This window comes from Nelumbo nucifera, chromosome 3 (genome assembly GCF_055504915.1).
Source record: "Nelumbo nucifera cultivar China Antique chromosome 3, China Antique-T2T, whole genome shotgun sequence".
NCBI lineage: Eukaryota > Viridiplantae > Streptophyta > Magnoliopsida > Proteales > Nelumbonaceae > Nelumbo > Nelumbo nucifera.
Window position 1 is genome coordinate 18,606,864 of NC_142651.1, and position 23,319 is coordinate 18,630,182.

Sequence of the window (23,319 nt, forward strand, 5' to 3'; positions counted from 1 at the left end):
CATCGGTATTTTTGTAGGTTAACCGAAAACCGAATCAGTCCTTTGGTTTTTCAAAAATTCCAAATCGATTCATTTGGTTTACCACATTTTGTGGTTTGGTTCGATTTTTCGGTTTTTCATGGACACCCCTATATGATCAGATACACATCCTATAAGTCGTGCATATCGGCAATGATATGCTGCTGTATTGGGTCATCTGTCACCTTAATGATATGCCTTTGGAATTGCTTTTGAAGTTTAATAAAAATTGAAAATTATAATTATGAAAACTAAAATAAACTTATAATTGTAAAAATTGAAATAAATTTAAGATTTAATGTTGTCCAAAATTTTCATAAAAATTGAGAATTATAAAAATAATTTATACTATCTACCCTAAATGATTTATATGTTTTATTTTACGTATAAATTATATGTTAAAAATGAAAACATATTTATTATTTAAAAAATAATAATGTTATTGTTTATATAAAAAAACTAAATGAATACATTTTCTTAAAAACTAATAAAAATTGAAAATTATAATTATAAAATTTGAAATAGAGTGATAATTATTGTATGATGTGTACATGTTTTAGAGTCTTGGGCATCGTTGATCGTAATGTTTCTCTTCATATAACCTATTAAAGTGTGCATTTCTCATTTGTTTAAACCTTATTCATAGATTTAATGTTATTAATGTGATTTGTATGCATTTTCCTAGCGTCTCCAAACGTTTTCATACCTTTCATCTCTATACTTGTATTTCCAAAGCATATCCACATCCATATATGTTTTTAAGTTGATTGATACGATATTCGATACTTGATTTCAAGTTTTCTAATAAAAAGGAAACTAAACCAAATATGAATAGCCCCCATTTTATTTTCTAATTTTTAAATTATAAAACCCACAAAATTCTAAGAGGATAAGTAAGCAAGAGAGAGTAGGCTAATGTGGACAACTTCATTTAGAATATAGTAATAGATTAAAAAAAGGGTGCATTAGATTGTATGGATGCAGTTGGGATCTACCACAAACATGTACATGTAAAATGAGATGCATAACCATTCACACGTGAACACATCAATATTACATACACATGAGACCCACATGTGATGATTTGAAGTCTTATTATCATAGAGATAAGGGTGTTAGAGCATTTATTGTTGAATGATCCATATTCAATATTTATTTCTCCTAATCAATTTTATGTTTACTAATTACTCTCAACTACAAAAAAGAAAAGAGAAGTTTTGCTTTGGATTTTATCCAAGGTCTAAAGTATTGGAAACATCAAGTGTATTGGAAAGGCAATTTTAAGAGATGTATTGGGATACGCCTTAGATATGCATGTGTATCAAAGAAAAAATAAAATATACCTGGATGGTGGTAGAAACTAATCGAGATTTTCCTAAGCTATTCAAGTTGGGCTCGTGAAAAGCTTGATGCGGCTTGGTTTAAACCGAGCTTCGAGCCGAGCTCAAACCCAATGAAGCTTGGCTCGTGAGATTCGAAAGCCTAATCGAGCCTAATACATACATACATACATACATACATACATACATACATACATACATACATACATACATACATACATACATACATACATACATACATACATACATACATACATACATACATACATACATACATACATACATTAATAATTTTTTATTATATGTAAAATAATATTTTTATTTTATGTAAAATAATAACTAATCATTATAATTCTTGTTTTTTGTATGCATTCTAATAAATAATTTTTATTTTTTGTAGGAAGCTTAGCTCACAATTGAGCTCGGGCCGAGTTGAGGTCGAACTTTACAAGTTTTTGAGCTGAGCCGAATTCAAGCTTGAGCTCGAGCGTAATATTCTTTTGGCAAGCCAAGCTCAAATAGCCAAATATTTGGCTCGACTCAGCTCGAATCCACCCCTACACATAGATATGCATGGAAATACTATAAATACTTCAATAAATCATAATATTAAATCAATAACACTAAATATAAGGTCTTAATGAGGTATATATACATTAAATTAAAATATTTTAATGGATTTTATGAAGGAATACATTATAGTCAATTATAAATTTCATTAAAAAACTCTATGCTTAACTATAATATATAAATTATGGCCCTATTTGGAGGTACTTTGGAAGTACTTTTCAAATGTATGAAAGTACGAAAAGTACTTGAATGCGCTTGTTTGGGACATTTTTTACTTTTAAAAAATACAATGTAAAAGTATAAAAAACACGAAAAGTATGAAACCAACTTTTGATATTTCATGCTTTTTCTAACATGTTTTATGTAAGGTGCCACGTGACACTCATCTATGTTGCCACATGGCATTTAGATGCCATTGGTGTAATATTTAGATGCCATGTGGCATCATAGCATCCATGTGGCACATATGGACGTTACATGTCATTTGAACATAATTCATAACAATTATATGCCGCGTAGCATTCATCCATGCCGTCATGTGACATGTCTTTTCATTTACTTACATTCAAATGCCACATGGCTCCTATATTATTGACTTGCATTTAAGTGCCACATGGCATTCATATATGATGTCATGTGGCATGTATACATATAAAACTTTTTTTTTTGTATCTAAACACCATAATTTACTTTTACTTTGAAAAATTTTCATCCAAACAATTTTTGAAACAAAAGCACGAAACCAAAAGTATACCATGTAATTTGTACTTTAGTGTTATTGAAAGTACAAAGTATAAAGTACTACTAAACAAGGCCTATAATTCTTAAGATATAAGGACTAGAAAGAAGTCCAGCTATCCTATCCAACCATAAAATATGCGTTGGCACAACTTCTACCCGAAAATATAATTAATAATTATTTCTATCTATTTTTTAATTCCAATAATTACAAAAAAAATAAACATTGTACAATATATTCAAAAAATAATTATTAAAGAAGAAATTTCAAATGCTTTGTAGATATGATATATCATCCATTGATCTACAATATATCCGATCCCTATAATTAGATCCTAAAAATATAATTAATTATTATTTATTTTTAATTCTAAAAATATAAAAAAATCAGAAGAAATTTCAATCTCTATATGGATATGATAGATCATCTATAAATCTAAAACATATTAAGTCTTTATAGGCATATAAAAAATATATTTTTAATTTTTTGTTATTTAAATTTTCCCCAATCTCTTTATAAAGTTTCCATAAATCTACTCATAACAGAAAAAAAATGTAATTTTCAACACAAACAATGTATATCAACATAGATTTAAACATTTTTAAAAATTCAAGCAAAAAAAATCACAAGATATTATGAAAAATTTGAAAAAGTATCTATTTTCACAATATTTTTCAAAACTTGAGAAATCTTTTAAAACCATGTTTTTCTTGTGTTTTTTTTTTTGCAGATCTATGACTCTAAGCAAGAGGTTTGAAGTTTTATAATTGTATGAGGGTGAAAGAAGGCTTATTTTAAGGGAAAAAAAGAATCCTTCTTTACCCCTTTTTTTGTTTTCTATCTATATTTTTTTCATAGCATATCAACTAATACACTATTGATACGCTCGATATGCCACATATACATTACCAATACACCCTAATACATGCTCGATGCGGTCCAATACTTGTACAATGTGATGGAAAAAAGATGATACCACCTATTTTCTCTACATCCCGAATCGAGTTTTCAAAGATACAACACAATACACCCCATATCGCATGTATTGTGTTGAAATTTTAAACCTTAATTTTATTGATGAGTTAAGTAAACATGTATATCATAATCATCAAACTAGACTGTGGCCTCTACTTACCTATAGGGGTGATCATTTCTACCCCAGTCCAGCTGGCTTGGGCATGGTTTTTCTTGTGATCTATCCCAGATTTGGGCTTTAACCCTTATGATAGGTGATTAGCCCAGCCTTGGCTCGCCCATAATCACCCCTACCCATATACAACTTGGATGGCAATATTTAATCAAATACTTGACATACTCAACTCCATCTAGTAGATGTGGACCTAGGCATAACTGGGTCTAGCTTGAGACCAAAGGTTTAAGATCCATTGGGAATTACATGCAATAGAAAACTTAGGTGGTTTCCTACGATACAAATGTCTTTTTCCATTTGTTATTATCTTTTGAGAAGAAAGTTTGCTTTTGTTTTAAAAATCTATTAATGTTTTTGAAATAACATACTAGTTCATTGCCAAACTTAAAAAAAAAAAGAACTTAGGAATAGTATAAAATAAGAAAAAGTAAAGTAGGGCAATTTTATCATGTGCACAAGAACTAACCTAGCAAAAGGTTAACTCAACCCACAAATCCGACCAAACCCAACTTAAAAAAACATGGTTAGGGTCTTATTTAGCTACCTGAATGTGAGAATGACTTGACTCGACCCAACCCAAAAAAATTGGGTTGGATCAACCCGCTGACCCGATTGTCAAGTCTAATTGGGACTATTTATGCATTGTTAGTAGTTTCAACTCTTTAATTTTTTCTATTTAGTGTTTATTCTTTATTGTTTATTCTTTAAATTATTAAATGTTCAAGTAAGGTTCATTCCTTTAATTTTGGTATTTTTCATATAGTTTTTCTTTATCTTTTGGGATGATCCGAATTGACCCATTGGTCAATCCTAACCCGAACATTTAGGGTTAGGGTCTAGCATTTGATAACCCAATGCAAAATTCAAATCGACCCAAAAAGCAACCAGAAATGTGTTGACCCAACCCGACCCACCCAACCCAATTGCCAGGTGTAAGTTAAACTAACTAGGGCCAAACAATAAAAGACATGGGTCAAAGCAGTAAGAAATAATTTAGACACTGGAAATTTAATAATAAATATGGCATCTATTGTATATATATGTAAAACAAGGTGGTCAACGTTAGAGGGTCTCTCCTTAATTCTCTCTCCCTCCCCCTTCCCACCCCTCCCATCCATTTTGAAGTTTGAAGTTAACTTAACAAAGTGAATGTATGTTAATCGTGACCTATTAACTGAGTTTTAAGAGATTATCAGCATATTCCAGTGTTACTTGATTTCCACACTTTCGCATCTACAGTAATCACTATTTAGTGTTATTACTGTAGATGCCAATCGGGGTCAGAATTTAATAAATCAGACAAAATGCAGTTGTTTAAATTAAATTTATCCTCTATTGTAGACAATTAAATGGAATGCCAATGCAGACGAAGTGAAGGGGGGAAGGAGTTAATCGATTGATGTTCTTTCATTTGGCTAGAATACGTTCATTGCGATAGGCATGCGTCATCGTTCTTGCGTTTCTCTTTCAACAAATGCAAGTTGAATGGAATGCTTAGATAGCAACCAAAGCCATCCCATTGATCCTCAGACGTTGTTGAGTTGAATGGAATGCTTTGTTTCATCATCTTTATTTATTTTTTGATTGTGAATTCTAGCAGTTGTTCTATAATGGGTTATTTGTTGGGTAGAGAAGACAGAAGTGGCCTATCGAACCGTTATTAGTTTATATTAACTATTAAAAAAAATATTAAGGAAAACAATTTAGTTATGATACTAAAATCTTAGTATTATATTGTTGTCAGGTCGGGTCGAGTTAATGAATATTTTGGTTGGACGATTAAATAATTTTGGTAATTATTAAATTAGTTAAAATTTTTAATTTATTAAATAGTTAAATTCATTTGTGATATATTTTTGATATTTTCCATAATTACTGATACTATTGAATATTATTCAGTAAATATCAACACTTAAACTATAATTTTCCATAATTTTGGTAAATTGAAAATTTAATTTCACAAAATTTTGAAAATTAATTATTGAAATCTATAATTACTGAATATGAATATATTGGACTCAACCAATTAATTATTTTAGGTTATATATATATATATATATATATATATATGGATTTGACCAATCAAAACCGTTGGTGAATTTTGATGAAAACCTACCTATTGGGTACTGGTTGATCGGTTATGTATCCTGTCTCTTTTTGCATCATTCAGAGTTAAACTCAATATATATGGTATAAATATTTTATTTATATAATATAATCACATATATATATATATATATATATCAATCATGTTATATTTTAATTTGCACGGAATAAGTTAAATGGTATAAAAATGATGTCTGAATTTGAGTATTATAATATTTGAATTATTCAAATTTGATTTTATGGTGTCAAATTTCCAATTCAAATTTGTGAACATTATTTACACCCTTGGCCCACTGTTGATTATTTTAGGTGATTATACCTGTTGATGAGCCGCCGGGATCAGATTTAATTATTAATGAAATTTGAATAAACCCAGCCTGAAGCCCGGCCGTTAAATGGGTGTACTGGTGAATTAAGTCAATAAACTGTGTCAAACCCGACCCACGACCAACAAAAAAGACACGGATTAGACCTTTTTTTAATGGAATACGGAGTTAGAGAGCAAACAAAACTAGGCTCGCATCTATGATTCTACGAATAATCACCAATACCAAGCATCACTTGTTCATTGTGGACTATTATTTATTTATTTATTGTGTGTGTGTGTTTTTTTTTGAAAGAAGCCCTTAGGCAGAATTGTATTAGCTCAATGAAGGGTCCCTTTCAACAGTATTACATAAAAAATCTGGAACGGTAGACCGAGACAAAGATAATCCTCGTCTGGCAATTACATGAACAGGCAGCAGCAGCACCATTTGCCGTCCATCACACACAATTCACCGAGCAAGAATGAAGGGTAGCTAAAATGCTCTTTTTGCAGCCAGTAATGATGTGGATCAACTGCCACGGCGGATGGAGATCATCCACCAACATGAGTTTGAAAATACTATCACCTTCAATAATAACACAGAGGATAAATGAAGCTCTTGGACTAAAAGTAGACCATGATAAAGAGCCAAAGCTTCAGCCATAAGAGAACTGTTACAGTTAATAGGCAGAGAGAGCTCTTGCAAGAAGAAAATTATTACCATTACGATCCCGAATGACCAGTCGTCCAACAGAACCCACACCATGTTTAAAAGCATCATCAACGTTCACTTTCAAAGAGTTTGCAGGCAGCAGGTTTTGACCACACTTGCACCAATCCATGGGCCATGATTGTCGAAGTTGCACAAGGCATAACCAATTTCAGCATGAGCCCTTGTGTATAACAACAGTAGGGTCGAATTGAAGAGCATCAAATAAATGAGCATTTTGGGCATGCATACCAGATTTGTTTCATAGATCATGGAATTGAGTTGACAATCTCGCTGCCACCAACAATACAGAATCGCCGGTATATCTATAATTTGCAAATCATCAATTCTGAGATTCAAGCATGACCCGAGCCAAATTGGTTTAACCGCTGAACATGACAATAAGGAGTACGTGCACAATACTGTGTCTTGTGAATGATTACAGAACGGGCAACTTGTATCATCAATATGGATATTGTGCTTCTGTAATATATCAGTCGTGGGCACAACGCCATAAAAATAGTTTGACTGATGGCGGCGGTAAGTAGTTGTGTGACCAAAGAAGATTCCACTGCAAATCATCATGTACAATAGTAGTGGGAGAGGAGGAGCTAGGCATGGATGCGACAATTATCTTCAAAGCAGATGAAACAGTAAATTTTCCATGGGGTGTTTTACTTATCACCCATATGTGTGTGTGTATCAAGGGGAGGGGAACTGATTGAATTAATGAGACAATCTCTACTGGCAGATGATGATGATGATGCAACCTATTAACATCCCATTCTTTCTTTCCAAGCCTGATTAATGAAATCTGCAACTTTTCTTCAAGTGTCAGGTGACGTGTGTGCATAATCATGATGAAAGATATTTGGCCCACACCAAGGATCATGGAGAAAATCAACTCACCACCCATCACCAATTCTCCATAAAATCCCTTGTTTAAGAATGAGTTGAAGCTTCGCCATGTGTGATGTGTGAGAAACCCCCCTATAGAAGAAACCTTCTCTTTCCAGAAATGCTTACCATGTAAGTATTTTGCTCCCAAAATCTGGGCCCACAGAGAGAGACACCCTAGCTTAGATAGTAAAGCTTTATTTCTATGCTCCGATGCCACTAAACATGCGCTCCCATACACGACTTCCTCTTTTTTTACCCCTTCCAAATCACCCCACCAAAAATTTCTACATAACACTTCAAGATGATGACAAATATTTCTTTAGGTATGAGCTGAGATTGCATCTGGTACAAGGGGAGATAGCCTTTAAAATAGATTTGATTAAAACAGTCGTACCCGCCTGAGATAATAAAGGGATCTTCCATCCTGCCAATCTAGCTTTCATTCGTTCCAAAGCATAAGACCATCCACCAATAGTCCTCCCTCCTTTTACAAGGGGAACCCCCTAGGTACATCTCATTCTCATCCTTATCCATGTGTCCTACATTCAAAGCATTTGAAATAAGATTTCTTACTCTGCGTTCTGTATTACAACGGAAGTAGATTGTTGATTTTTGAAAATTTATGACTTGTCCCGACCATTGACAGATAACATCTAATTGCTGTTTCAGACAATCAATTAATTTCCTTCCAAACTGAAGCATATCATCTGCAAAAAATAAATCATTTAATCGTATCCTTGTCCTCCCAAAATGAATTCCCCTTAAACCTCCTTCCTGCATCTTCATATTAAGCATACGAGATAAGACTTCAGTACATAAAGGTACGGAGATAAAATGTACAGCCTTGACGAATCCCTCTAGATGGTTGAAAATAAGTTCCCGGAACACCATTCACCAAAACAGTCAGATTCGTCGATGAACTGCACCGAAATATGTCACAAAACTTAGGAGGAAACCCCAAAGAAGATAGAATTTTCAATAAAAAACGGCCATTCAACACGATCATAAGCCTTGGAAAGGTCCAATTTCAGCATAAAGTAACAAGTCTTTCCTCTTTGCTTCCTCATTGTATGGACTGCTTCTTTTGCAATCACCATATTATCAATAATTTGCCTTCCTGGAGAGAAGGCATTTTGGCAAGGGCCAACACCTTTCTGCAAGAGAGGTTTCAGTCTATTAACCATGATTTTGGCAATGACCTTGTACGACACATTACTCAGCCCAATGGGTCGAAAATCTGAAGGAAACTCCACATGGTCAGTTTTAGGAATCTGACATACGAGTGTTTGATTTATAGAAGCAATTGCTTCTGGATTGGAGAAACAATTCTGAACCAAATTCACAGTATCACTTCCTACTATATATCCCAACACCTTTGAAAGGCTGCAGCAGGAATACCATCCGGTCTAGGTGCTTTATAAGCACCCATACTTAATAAAACATTTTTGATTTCTAGGGCCTCAGGTAGCTTGCACAACGATTAAGTCTTTGCTTGGGTAAGAACTGAAGGAAAACCATGAAAATCATGAAGGTCTGGATTGGTACAAGTAAACAACTGTTGAAAGTAACAAGTTATAATTTGAGATATTTCTATTGCAAGGGAAGTCCAAACACCATCGGAATTTTTCATCCAATTTACAGAATTTCTCCTTCGACGATTTGAGGCTAAGACATGAAAACATTTCGTGTTGCGATCTTCGTCTTTTTGCCAATTCACTCTAGCCCGTTGCATCCAATAAGACTCCTCTCTAGTCAACCATTCTTCTAATTCATGACGAATTTGATGTTCAAGAAAAACCTGATCTGATGACAAAACTGTCTCTTGTAAGGCGGCTAATTGTTTCTCCAGATCAGTAATCGTTTTTCGGAAAGCAGTGCCACTCCCACCCATGTTGTTAAAAAATTTCAGAACAGCAGCACTTTTCAAAGCAATTGACCCCTCTGTAGAACCCCAAATATCATGAAAGTGTCTCTTGAAATTTTGATCTTCAAATCAATAGGCTTCAAATCGTATTCTGGACGGACTGGTGGGGTAAGATGAACATTTGCAGCATGAGGGGTGAGTGGTCACTTGCAACCGAAGTAAGATGGTGAACCTTTGCAGCTGGAAATAAAGAAATCCATTCGGCATTAGCAACCACTCTGTCTAAACGCATTCGAATCAAGTCTCCGGGCCGATTATTGCACCAAGTAAAGTGAGGACCATGGAAGCCCAGGTCCATCAATCGACAAACAGATAACATATCCAGGAAACGAGTGATATCACTGAGTGATGGCAATCGACCACCTGACTTTTCAGTCCGATCAAGGTTGTAATTAAAATCCCCCAACGCACAGGTAGGGCCATCCAAATGAGCAATGTTGTCTTGTAGGTAAGTGAAAAAAGCAGTACGGCCCTCAACACTTGGATGGATGTACATAAATTCCACTCTGAGAAACTTGGATAATTTAACACTTTGACACATATACACTGGGATGAGGAATCAACAATTTGCAACTTGATTTGCTTATCCCAGCCTAAGATGAGACCACCAGAACGACCAATAGAAAGGATTACGAGTTTCTCATAATAATAAGTGAAGCCAAGAAGTCGTCGGGCCTTTTTCTCCTGACATTTGGTTTCAGATAAACAGAAAAACTTTGGCTTCTTTGAGCTGACAAGTTTTTTCAAATAAGGAACTGTAGGACAATTCCAACATAAAACATTTATGATGACAATGGGGGCGATTGTGGGCTCGCCACCCTCAGCCCATCAGTTTGCCCTTTCTGCTCAGGCAATAACAGTGCAACAATTGAGAGATTGGTCGATTGGTACTTGTGTTGTGGTAGATTCACTACTTCCTCGAGCAAGATGTTTACAAGTCTTCAAACGAACTGGTCGTGATAAATCATCAGGCATACTGAATGCTATGTGTTTTGAAGCAGGAAAGTTGATTGACTCATCCTTTCTTTTGCAACTCAGTCGGATGTTGGCGATCGATGTACAGGCTGATCAACATGAGATCTTGCATGCCTATGCGCAAGTTTTGCAGGCAGTGAAGGTCGTATGTCCTTTGTAATATTTGCCACCGATAAAGCTTCAAGTTTCTGGAAAATCTCTTCGTGAGAACAGTCTTGAATAGCAGTCTCAACTCGATGTTTTAATCGACAAGTTCCCTTTATACGTACAAACTTACTCCATTTTTCAACTTCATTTGCTGCCGGTTCAAACGGCTTTCCAAGTGCTGCGGCAATGTGTTTGGCAGCGGTGACATTCAAATACGCCAAAGGTAGTCCCAAAAGATGAACCCAAAGATCTGCATAATCGAAAGTGTACTCATCAGGTTGTTTGTCCGCCTCACCTTTCTGCATGAGGATTAAATCCTCCTCAAAAAATCAGGGACCATTATCCCATACTTTATCCCGTTCATAGCTACTGGGTAATTTGATCAGATAAGAAGTAGTTGTAAACTCAGAAATACGATTCCCATCAATCTTCCAAACTTTGGAAATCATTTCTTTAAAACCTGCAAATTTGACTGGTCTATCAGTAAAAACACGACATATCAAAGTACGAGTCCACTCAGAAGTAACTATTTTATCCTCTCTATGGGCCTCTACAGGATTGGACGTAGATGGGAGGAGCAATGGAGAGAGTTCGGCAAGAACAATATCATCTGCCATTGGGAAGAGGAGGTTGATGAAGTGTCAAGAAACCTGCATAATCACAGGAGAAGAAGAATCCCGAACTTATTTTTATTGCCTTATTGGTGTGTGAATAGAAAGAAAAGCAAGTTAAATACCAAAAAAAAAAAAAAAACGGCGAATAGAAAAGTAAGTTGGCTACTTGGCTATTTAAAACAGATCCAGGTCCAAGGGTGTTGTACACCTTCGACGTAAGACCCTCCTAAGAAACCACACGATTGAATGATGCGTTTCTTCTCCCTTCTCTGTTCAAAATTCAACAAACCAACCAAAACATTCCAATCCGACGAACCTACGAAGCTCGTCACTTTGGCTGTTGGGGAAAAACAGTCCAGCCTGGGCTGTTTTTGGGAGCCTCTGGAGTCTGGAGGACATGACATTTTAGCTAATTTAGGTTCTTATTTATTTATTTTAACTAAAAAATATTATTTTTACCCACACTCATCATTATGAGATGTCAGGGTGCCAAAACAGCGCAGCGCAGGCTTTTAAAACAGCCAAAGTTTGTAGCACTTTCTATAATTCTATCTGTGCAAAAGGAAAAGGGCAGTCCGAAAATTCATCATAGCTATCCTACGCCGTCCGATCAAAGACTCGTCTGAAAGAGTCGTGATTTAAAGAGGGAGGTCTCCCTGTCCCATCGGCTCTGTCAGGACAAGTGGCATGATCTACCGGATTATTATTTTATTCCAATCTTAAGTCTGCCAAATGTCTCTCAGGTTGACCATTTAAATTCTCAATTAAGACGATCTCGCCAAAAGTATTAATTGATTCTAGGGGCTATTTGCATTTTGGAGTGTTTAATCAGGGAAGTTTTGTAGTGTGTAGGATCCACATGGATTCCAATTGCACCCTCATCTCCCTACTCCCTACTCCCTATCTGCTATCTCATCCTAATCTTCGGATCATCCTAAAAAAGTCCTACCCGTCTGACAAGATACATCTTTGTTAATAGACGGCTAAGATTATCTGAATCTAAACGCGATCCGGGGAGAATCTAATGGATACCTAGTTGGGATAATGTCATTGTCAGAGGGTCTAATCATGTTACGAAGCTGACGGCTCAAGTTTGTAGGTTAAATTAATGTCTTCTACGTCGTTGATTTAAGTTCAAAGGTGTCAAGATGCTATTAGTTGGGTATTCGGTAAATGGATGGAGGGATACGAATCATATGATGTTATCCTTATCTTGTCTTTTTTACAATGTTAATTTTATATTATAAATTTTAAAAGAGTTTTTTTTTTTTTTTAATTTTTTCGATAAACATTTATTTTAAAAAGCAAGAACATTACTTGAGTGTCGACGTATAAAATGAATTCTATTTCTACCCAACACGACCCTTAAATTCCGCGCTTCTTTTCGGCGAAAAATCCAACGACCAAGAAAGAATCGAAGCCTTCAAACAAAATTAAGAATTTTCGGTTTCCTTTGAGAGGGTGATCGGCTGTGTCTCTCTCTGTCTCTCTCTCAATCAAGGTACCTTTCACCTTCTCCTTCTGTCTCTCTTTTTCCATGTGCTCTTGTTCTCTGCTTTTGTTTTGATTTTGATTTCGTTTTGTTTTCGTCTACAGAAGATTCTTACGAGCTTTAAGCTCAAAAGTCTGAAATGGGTTTCTTTTATTTCATTGATTTATGGATGTTTTTTCTGTAGTTTACATGGTTTTCATTTTATTCTATTTTGTTCTTCCAATCCAATACTTCTTCATCTCCCTTAGCTAATCGTGTGGGAGTCATCAATAGATTTTGTCATGTTTATTTGTCTATATGTAAATATTTTGATTTATGGAGAAGATTTCATTCTGAAGTAAGAAGGGTATCTCCTGAGATTTCAACAAATCTAAGAAATACGGAGATTATTTTACACTTCTGAATTCTTATTTTTATTTTTGATGATTTACATATCTATATTGTTGTAAGCACTTAAAATATTTATTTTTGAGTTATAGAAATTGTTTATTTTATGCACAAAATAACTTCCCCCTCCTCCCTTTCTTTTGAAGATTGATAATTGCAGATGACTGTTTTTCATAGATTTTGATATTGAAAATTTGAGTTGTTATTTTCGAATTAGTTTTCTACAAATACATTAGTTCAATGAGCTAAAGCAGCAGCATTCTTCAGTAAGACCAACCTTCTCTGTCTCTAATATCTATTCTTCTGGGATTTTCTCTCACTGACAGGTGAAGAAAAATCTTCGATTTGTTATCGGTATTTGGCTTCCAAGAGTTACTGATTTTCCAAAGGGATTCTGCTCGCTTTCTTTCTTGTTAGAGGAGAGAGGGTACTGGCTCGTGGAGAACTCATTTTCTGCGAGCTTGGCGTCCTCTCTCACACTACATTATCGTAATACTCTTGTTTCAAAGAAGTTTTTTCTTTGATGGGAGTTTTGTGAATGAGATTGGAGAGTTATCTTGGAGGTTATGAGGTGAATAAGAAATTGAAACTGCATCATGGGTGCTGTATGTTGCTGCTTGCGTGTCGATGATTTTGAAGAATATGTAAATCCGAACAGTTCAATTTATAGAAATTGTATCTGCGTCAGATGCTTTGTTCAGAACATCTTAAATGCGGTATGCTTTGCAGATTTTAGTTTTCTATTTTTCTTTTCATCTTATTGGTCAATACTCTTACTTTTTTTTTTTTAAATTGTTTTCACGAATAACTTAATCTCTAAATGTATGCTGTTGGTGTCAACCAGCGGGTTGGTAAGGTCTCGTAAAGGAGACTTGGGATCAAATCCCACCTGCACCTGGGTTGGGGATCAACCCCCGGTTGTGTAGCCCTTCAAAAGAAAAAAAGAAAAAATCTCTAAATGTATGCTAGCTTCAGAGTTGCACATTTAGATAGGATGGAGATTATCATAAGAAGCAAGAAAGAGAGAATCTCATATGTAACTCAATAATGAATGAGTGCTAAGATATTCTACTGCCTGGGAATATATAACTTTGTATCCTGAATTCTTAATTTTTGGATATTTTGGGGATTCAGAGCCTACAGATTCTGTTTTAGGTTAGTTGGAAATTAGGGGAACCCTCTAGCTGTTCTTGGCCTGATTGGAGGTATTGATAATTTATGGGCTTTTATGCCTTCTAAAATATAAATTGCATTATAACCTCTGTGATCATTTGTAATCCATGGAAGTTATAGATGGAGAGGGAGGAAATGATTGCCAAGGAGTGGATAAAGGTGTTGGAACATTACCCTAATTACAAATTTGGCATTTTTATGAAAACAAAAGGAAGCTTTACTGCATCTACTATGGTCTTTTCAGAATTACAGATAAAGGGGGAACAGATTTTCTTGTGGAACTATTTTTGTTTTTTTTTTTATCATTGGTGGAACTACTATTTTGGCTTTGTTCAATTAAAAACCTGATTATGGGCGAGTCTTGGATTGATCTTGACATGGACACTTACAATATTAAAGTTTTAGACTTTCTTCATATTATACACTCAAAAAACAAGGCTTAAAATGTATCCTTCTTTCATGCTTTTATTTCTCCTGAAATATACTTCAGTGTCATGTATGGATTCCATGATTTCCTTTTCTAAATTTTATTTTTATCATCGTTTATGCTTGTCTTCATGAAGTGGGTGAAAGAAGTTGTTTTGTGTTTAGATTTGAAGTGGAAGTAAGAATAAGACATAAGGCATAAGGAATAAGAAATAAGAAAGAATAGATATATGAAATAACTTTTATAAGGGAAAAGAATCACCTAAGGTACACGTGCTGCCTCCTTTTCTTACTTATAAAATCCCATTGTCCCAAAATGAGGAAATGCCAAAATATCTTACACAATTTTCATAAGAATCATTTGAACTAGTGGTTGAAATACGCCAAAAGTGCTGGAAATCCTATTGTTTTTGAGTTTGAATGTGTTAAGACCCAAGTAGCAGCAGACCCAGAAGGAAGGATCCAGGCCCACTACACTCGAAGCCCAACTTAGGCAGGCCTCTCCAGAGTTCACGCGCACCACGCCTCCTCTGCGGTTCGTGTATTCACGTCGTCCACGTCAGGAGGAATGAGTGGGTTGTTAGTTATTCAGAGGACGTGCTCCATGATAAATATCTGTATGAGCTCTTGAGAGCAACAGAACATAATAGAATAAACGTCTTTTCTAAATCTCTCTTCTCCTATCTTCTCAATTCAGGAGGGTGAGCTCCCTCGAAACAGTTCCAGTTCTCTCTGTTCCATTTTGGTTCTATCAGAGTGCTTTGACATTAAATATCATTTCAGAACAGAAGAATTCTAATTCATCTTTTAAGGACCCAGAGTTATTGTTCCTAGAATGTAGGGAACCTGGAAGAAACCAACCTTTTACATGACATTCAATGGTTTAGAATTGTCTTGCAGCTCTGGATAAATTATGTAGAACATACGAGGTTGGATGATCAAGTTAGCTTAGCCAAGGTTTTCCGAGGAAAAAAAATGCTAATCCTAGTTTGTAGGGTCAAGCCTCTATAATCCTAATGAAACTTGTTTTCATGTAATAATTCTACCATGAAATTAATATTTGCCAATCCAGTTATGAGGAATGCTAGAATGCTTAGATATCCACTCAAATTTAACTTCTTTGTCTTGCCATCTCTATGCAGTACACAGCATTATTCCGAAGAGGGGAAGTGCATGCGCTGCCTTCATCAATTCAAGAAGCTGCATCTCTGACATCTCCAGCATCCCTTGACAGTTCTCTATCTGATATATACCGTTCTCCTCCAAGGCCCTTGCCTTATGATGCGGATCCAAGATGCTTCCGTTCACAGCGAGATGGATTGGTCTCCAGACATGAGAAGGGATCGAGTCATTTGCACGAGGAATCTGAACAACTTAGAAGAAGTGATGTTCATGCAGGTCTAGAAACACCAGCAATTGCAGACAAATGGAATGTCTCTGGTTATGAAAGGGTATCAAAGGAATGTAGTTCAGAGTCCTCAGTGAAGCACCCATTGGTAAAATTGACAAGTGGAACTGGATATGTTTATTCGTCATCAGAAGAGGAGGATGTCTGCCCAACGTGTCTTGAGGGTACAACTGCTAAGATCTCCTGTTCTTTCTTTCCTTTTTTTTTTCTCCCGCTTTCCTTTTATAAGGATGGGGTGACTCAGACATAATTCATTTGCTAATTTTACATCATATCCATGTTTGCCCATGGAAGACAACATTAATGTTCTTTAGGTTAAATTTTTGTTCCCCTTGGTTATTTACTTGTGTTTTGATTTGCAGAATACACTCCAGAAAACCCCAAGATAATTACCCACTGCTCTCACCATTTTCACCTTGGTTGTATATATGAGTGGATGGAGAGAAGCGAAAATTGTCCAGTCTGTGGCAAGGTAACATGTTTACTTCTTATGAACTTCTTTTTTCATTTCTGCACAATGACTCTTATCACCTGAAGTTTCATGTGGCTTTCTTTGTATTTATATTTGCCAAAATAATGCTATGTTTTTTTTTTTTGACAAATTAAAATAATGCTATGTTCAAACTAAAAATTTTGGCCTGGTCACTTTGTGAGCAATAGCAAAGCTTTCTAGTATTAGAAGTGACTGCTATAAGCTTATGTTCTAGTCCAGTCTTGTTTTAGCTGGTTTCTTAGCTGGGGAAATTTTAGCAAGTCATTTTACCATGAGTCTGCAGGGAGGCATAATGTAATTGTTGTATGTTATGTTGCATGAATTGAACTCTGGTACTGTGTAGGGGTGCAATTCAGGTTGGCCCAAGTTTTGCATTTTACACTGCTTTTGGCTCAGCCTTTGGGCCAGGCCCATTCAAATTTTGACAAAAGTCCAACCCAAACCATTCAAGTTGCACCCCTAGTACTGTGATTCTAAATGTTGCTACATCGTGTCCAAAACGTTGAGCCTAGATATGTGATGTATAAAGGATAATACTAACTGGATGATCTTTAAAAGACCTCTATCCTTTTGGAAGAGTTAGTAGTTGCACTTACATTTGTTGGTGTTAGTGGCACAAATTGACTAGTGTAAGGAGTTATTTTCTTAATCATTTCAGGAAAATAGAAATTCTAAATGTGGTTATTTTGATCACTCACTAAGTAATACAGATTAAATAATAAATATACTTCTTTTATGTTACCGAGGTGTTGATATGGGCTATTTGAGAATACTGAATTATTGATTCACTCAAAAAGTCAGCGTCCAGAAGAAGATTGAGGTAGCTGCTTATATTCAAGCTCGGACAATATTTAATGTGTTTAAAAGGTCCGAACAAGTCATTCATGTAAAATTTAAACTACATTAACTTTTGGACATAAGAATTTCACTATTTCAGGAGCAACAATTATTTGGAAACAATCTCTTTTGGAGACAACTACCCTCTCAGATTTGATATAGAATGAATATAACGCCCTAGAAATGCGTATCCAACAAATATAAGAGATGGATAGTGCATCTCTTATGGGTTAGCTGTAGGTATCATAGTCTATAAGCTCCACATGCTCACACCCTTGTATGGTTTGGCTTGTAGCCTTCTGTTCTAACCTTCTTCTTAGAAGAGATTTTGCATATAAAACAAAAAGTACATACAGAGTTTTTTTTTTTTTTTGTGGTGTTGCTGGCAGAGCCATGCATGAGAAGTTTACCTCATGACTCTTTCTCTCATGCCCAAACATACAAAACCCTACAGCTTTTCATTATTGTCTCCTATCAATAGTTTCATTTCTTCTACAATAGGTTAGCATAGATTCTCTGTTCTGGGTATCTGGGTATATGGAAGAATATGCTAGAAAGGAAAAAACAAAATCTGAAATGGCCCTTTTCAAGAAGATAAGGCCTTTGCCCGGATTTTGTTCTAGTGAGTGCTTTTGCAGCTTTTGAAAAGAGAAACACTTCCCCTTCATTAAACAGTGGCAATTTGATTTTAGAAGCAAGATCAATAATATGATGCTAATTTTAAGTTCATTTTGATTCTTGACTATTAGACCCCCAGCTTGTCTATGTAATGACAGTACAGCCCCCTTCTATTTTATTGGGCCTGTTTGCTCTACAAGGAAACAGATGTTTTCACTCTCCTAACCATCTTATCCACAAGAAAGCAGATATGCATCACAGCATCACTTTTCCATAAGGACACATTTCTTAAAAGAACTTGGGATGGTAGTTGTTAATAAATGGTTTGGCAAAAGTTTTAATGCTGGCTGTTAACCAGAGATAACCGTCCTTCCTTATTAGGACCTGTGACTGTTATTGTAAAAAAGCTTAACATTGCCAGGAAGATCAATATGGAAATTGTGTTTTTATGAGACACATAATGAAACTTTGGGCAAGAGAAGTTGAACACGGGTTATGACATGAACTAATTATGTCAAATAACCGATTTGGTTTTATGCCAAAGAGATCAACTATGAAAGCTATCATTTTATCGAGCGACTAATAGAAAAGTTTTGGAATAGGAAAAGCGATATTCAAATGGAAGAGTACCAAATAGTTATCTAGACCTAATTAAGGACATGAATGTGGTGCAATAACTGGTATTTAAACACAAGATGGAGAGACATTGCAGTTTCTGGTTAAAATGGCACTTCACCAAGACTAGCACTTGGCCCTTATTCGTTACCACTAGTCATGGATGAATTGACTAATGCTAAGTTTGGGAGTGCTTATTTGAAAAATAAATTTAGTAAGTGCTTAAAAACAAGTGCTTATTCTAATAAGCATTTATGAGTATTTGGTGAAAAGGCACTTATTTTAAATAGGGGTAATATGGGTATTTTTAAATGATGTGGCAGGCCAAGATAGGCCATAAAGGAAATAAGAACTTATTGAATAAGCACTTAAAAATAAGCACTTAAAAATAAGCCCAAAATTCAGGCTTCTCAAATGCAAATAAGTTCTTATTGGTGTGGTCCCAGCCCAAAATAAGTGCTTATTTGAATAAGCACTTATTTTTAAGCACTCCCAAACTTAGCCTAAGCATATTAAGGAGGAGGTCCCATGGTGTATCCTGCTTGCTAATAAAATGGTACTAATTGATGAAGTTAGAGAGGGATTAAATGTTAAGTTAGACCTATAGAGAGGTGCTCTAGAAAAAGGAACTTCAAGAAAGTAGGGCCGAAATAAAATATATTGTTGTAAATTTAATAACTATAGGATTGTGAATTGGGGTATGATTAGGATTGCAGACCAAGAGGTGCCTAAGTGTGACCTCTTTCACTTGCTTTGTTTAATAATCCCTAAGAAAGAGATTGAGGAAGATGCCACCCATAGAATTAGAGTGGGATGAATGAAATGGATAGACGCATATAGACTCTTGTATGAATTATGATAGGAGAATACCACTTGGGGTAAAAGGAAAATTTTATAAAGTGGTTATAGACCAGCAATATTTCATGGAGCAGAGTGTTGGGTAGTTAAGAAACAAATCCAAAAAAAGGAGTATACTAAAGATGTGAATGTTGAAGTGGATGAATAGAGAGACAAGAAAGAATAGGATAAGAAAATGATCATGTTCCTATAAATCTTGGAGTAGCCTTGATAAGTTAAAAAGGAGGTAACCTAAGATGGTTTGGTCATGTGCAGAGAAGACCATCTACAACACTGGTAAGAAAATGAGGCCTGTTGCAAGTTGAAGGATCTAGAAGAGCTAGGGGCAAGCCAAGAAGAACATAACTAGAAGTAGTGAGAAATGGTCCGAGGGCCTATATTTAACAGTGGATGTGACACCCGAATGTAGTAGAGTGGCAGAAAAGATTCATGCAACCTATCTCATATAGTTGGATAAGACTTTGCTGAGTTGAGTATGGAACAGTAGTCCTTGAAGCATCATCGGAAGGTTCATCCAGGTCAGTTGTCTGTGTTCCTATATGCGGGTGCATGTTTTCTCTCTTGGTCATTTTTTAGTTCTAAAAGACATTGGTTTGAAAGAGTGACTTGAGTAATTACTATGTCTAGCCAAACATTTTCTCAAAATTGATCGATTTCAGTTAAAATAGAGGATAAAAAAGCAAGATTGCCTAATACACTCTACTCTGAACTAATTTGTCAGATTCCTCCAAGAACGCATGTCTGTAAGGACCCATTTCATTAAGAAATCATGGGACTCTCTCTCTCTCTCTCTCTCTTGACCATCCCAATTTCGTGAAAATAAAATTTATGCATTCAATGAATCAATGTCACAGCTTTAAAAGCCAGTTAGCTTGAGGTTATTCACCAACATTACAAGAATAACAATCTGGCTGGTATAGTGGTATGTATATTTATTATTTTTCTTTCATATTAAAGATTTATTAATCAAATAGTCAACAAAAACCTGATATTTGGTCTGTCTAGCATTTCTGGGTCGCTTGCCACCTAATTCGGTCCCTATAATGTCTGCATACACATTATGTAACAGCGACCAAAGTGGTCTTTTAAAAGTTAAAACTGGTAAGCAAGTCAAATACTGGTAGAAGATGGGATGCTCACCATGATGGTGACCATTAGAAATGTTATAAAATGAATTGGAGAATGGAGTTCCAAGTGATCTGAAAGTGTTTTTTTCAGGACTAGAAAAACCATTTTTATGTGGGAAAGGCCAAAGATGGGAATAGTACTGACAACAGGATATGGAGTAGTTTCTATGGTAGAAAGCAGAAATGGGAGATCATAGGATTGGGGTTGGTTAGGACTGGGCAAGAAACAAATGAAAATTTTTGTTTCTCTTTGTAGGCTGTAGGTGGTATAAGCACCCCCTTTCTTGATGTACGGCATTATATTGTTTAGGTGGGAGGTAGCAGGGAAGGCAATGATCACGAATAGATTGTTCAACTCTGGTATTTGTATTGTCATTATGAAATCCTTTTACCTCACTGGGTATGAAGAATTCAAGGTGTTAAATACTGTACAGCTTCAGTGGCATCTTTTCTTCAGTACTTGAATTTTGAATTTCGTTATTTTATGTAGTGCTAGTTCCAGTAGGGAGCTGAAATATAGTACAGTGTAGTCCTCATCAGTTGCTGGAATCTGTCCAAATTGGCAACTTGTCTGATGCAGGGGATTCTTTGATTCAAGAGATTTTAGTAGTCATGAGCAACATGTGCTTTGATACTAGGTATTTTACAAACCAATGCAACTCAATCCATTCACCTACATATTGCCTCAACTAAGATGATTACATAGAAATGAGCCTCTACTAATGCTACTTCCATAGATAGTTCGTTCTTGTTTTTAAATGCTTCAAATAGCAGTTACTGGTGTTACACTGTTACTTATAGGTTCTACACAAATCCTAACAAGTTCCTTTCCTTTTTTGTTCCATTAATATTGGATTCAGATTGCGTGTTTGTTTGCCTATTTCTTTTCTGTTTTTTTCTCGAGGTCTACATTTATAAAAGATATTTATAATTCTGCAAATGAACAAAGAGCTAAAACTCCTGCTAGTTTTCAAAATTATCCAGCTAGAAATCTACCAGGTACTAAATTGTTTTTCATGCTTAATAAACTGTTTGCAGTTCCAAAGTTCATGGCCAATTAGGTTCTAAAAAATGGGAAGGAATAAATTTGATGATGATGAACAAATAGTAGTGACAGCTTAAAACTTATTTTCCTGTACTCATCATGCTTTCAATTTGAATTTTTACCATTATTTTATTATTCATTTGACTTTTCTTTTATCTGCTCCCTTTTCTAGGTAATGGAATTTGATGAAACGACTTGATCTTACCCTAAAGTTCGTATTGTGAACAATGACCGAAGGCAAACTGAAATAAGGGGAAAATACAAAAGAAACTGTAAATTCTCTGTGAATAGCCCTGGTAAAAAAATGGGTTGTATTTGCATAATGCTAATACAAGTACATGCTTTTCCACAACTCTCTCACACACACGGGTTGCCAGCTGAAATGTTGACTGAATTGATGGTCGTGGTAGATGAACAAAAGTCAAAACCAAACATTTGAAGCTAGTTCTCTAAGGGTCTGTGTGATTTGTGATGGGAATCGGAATTGTCTATTCCCCTGCTTGTTTGAGGATTGGTAAGTAAAAGAGATAAGGTTTGGGCTTTCGGGGTTTTTTAAGTTACTAGTCTTTTCTATTTTTGGCTGGCTGGAATGAGATTTCCATTCATAGGGTGGAAGCCAGAATGACCATCCCTTCAAATGGGGGGATGCCATTCCACTAGGAATGGGAATTGGAATCCCATTCCGGTTCTATACCTTTATTCCTAGGAACCAAATGGATCTTAAGGCTCTGTTCGCTTTTTGAGAAATAACTGACTTGGGTAAGTTCATTTGCCCATGCTTTTTAATTTCCTAGTTAAATAAGAAAGTGATCATTTGACATAAAAGCCATTATTAAAAGGGACAATTTTGTTCCATTCAAGTGTTGGTAACTTTTTCCTAAGTGGGAATATTATTCACCTGGGAGATGGGTTTCACTTATCCAAGTAAATGATATCCAGGGAAAATAAATTCTCTAGACCTCAGGTAAATCTGAAAAAAGAAGATAATTATCTTGGTCAATGAAAAACAAAATCCTATTGACCAACTTTCTCCCCTCTCAAAATAAAAAAAAAAAGAAAGAATGGGCCTTAATATGGCTTTTGTTTACCTGTAAAATTTGGATTCAACTTAGAGGTTGGTATATCAACCAAAACCTGCTAAGCCTTTTTTTTTTATTTTATTTGCCAAAATTGACAATTATTGTGCAACACATGGTTAGGTAGTGACTCAAATCGTTTTTCCAAATTTAACTTTCATAGTTTCAGTATTTTTAAATTTCCCGTTGTATCTTTGGATGAAATCTTGGCCATCAAACGAGCTGCAGGTCTGCAAGACTGCAATTTGAGTCTAACATGTTTGTA

General features: G+C 35.3%; 1 protein-coding gene across 2 annotated transcripts; it reads left to right on the top strand.

Moving 5' to 3' along the window:
• The first annotated feature begins 12,803 nt into the window (after positions 1–12,803).
• On the top strand, positions 12,804–22,803 carry LOC104599823 (E3 ubiquitin-protein ligase At3g02290). 2 transcript variants are annotated; one of them, XM_010262561.3, is made up of 5 exons: positions 12,804–13,000; positions 13,705–14,094; positions 16,120–16,549; positions 16,748–16,857; positions 22,151–22,803. In XM_010262561.3, the coding sequence occupies exons 2-5, from the start codon at positions 13,975–13,977 to the stop codon at positions 22,175–22,177; spliced, it is 687 nt and encodes a 228-aa protein (XP_010260863.1). In that variant the 5' UTR covers positions 12,804–13,000; positions 13,705–13,974; the 3' UTR covers positions 22,178–22,803. The 2 variants fall into 2 exon arrangements, with proteins under 2 accessions (XP_010260863.1, XP_088757617.1); XM_088901491.1 differs by lacking the exon at positions 12,804–13,000 and adding an exon at positions 13,172–13,337.
• Positions 22,804–23,319: the final 516 nt, after the last annotated feature.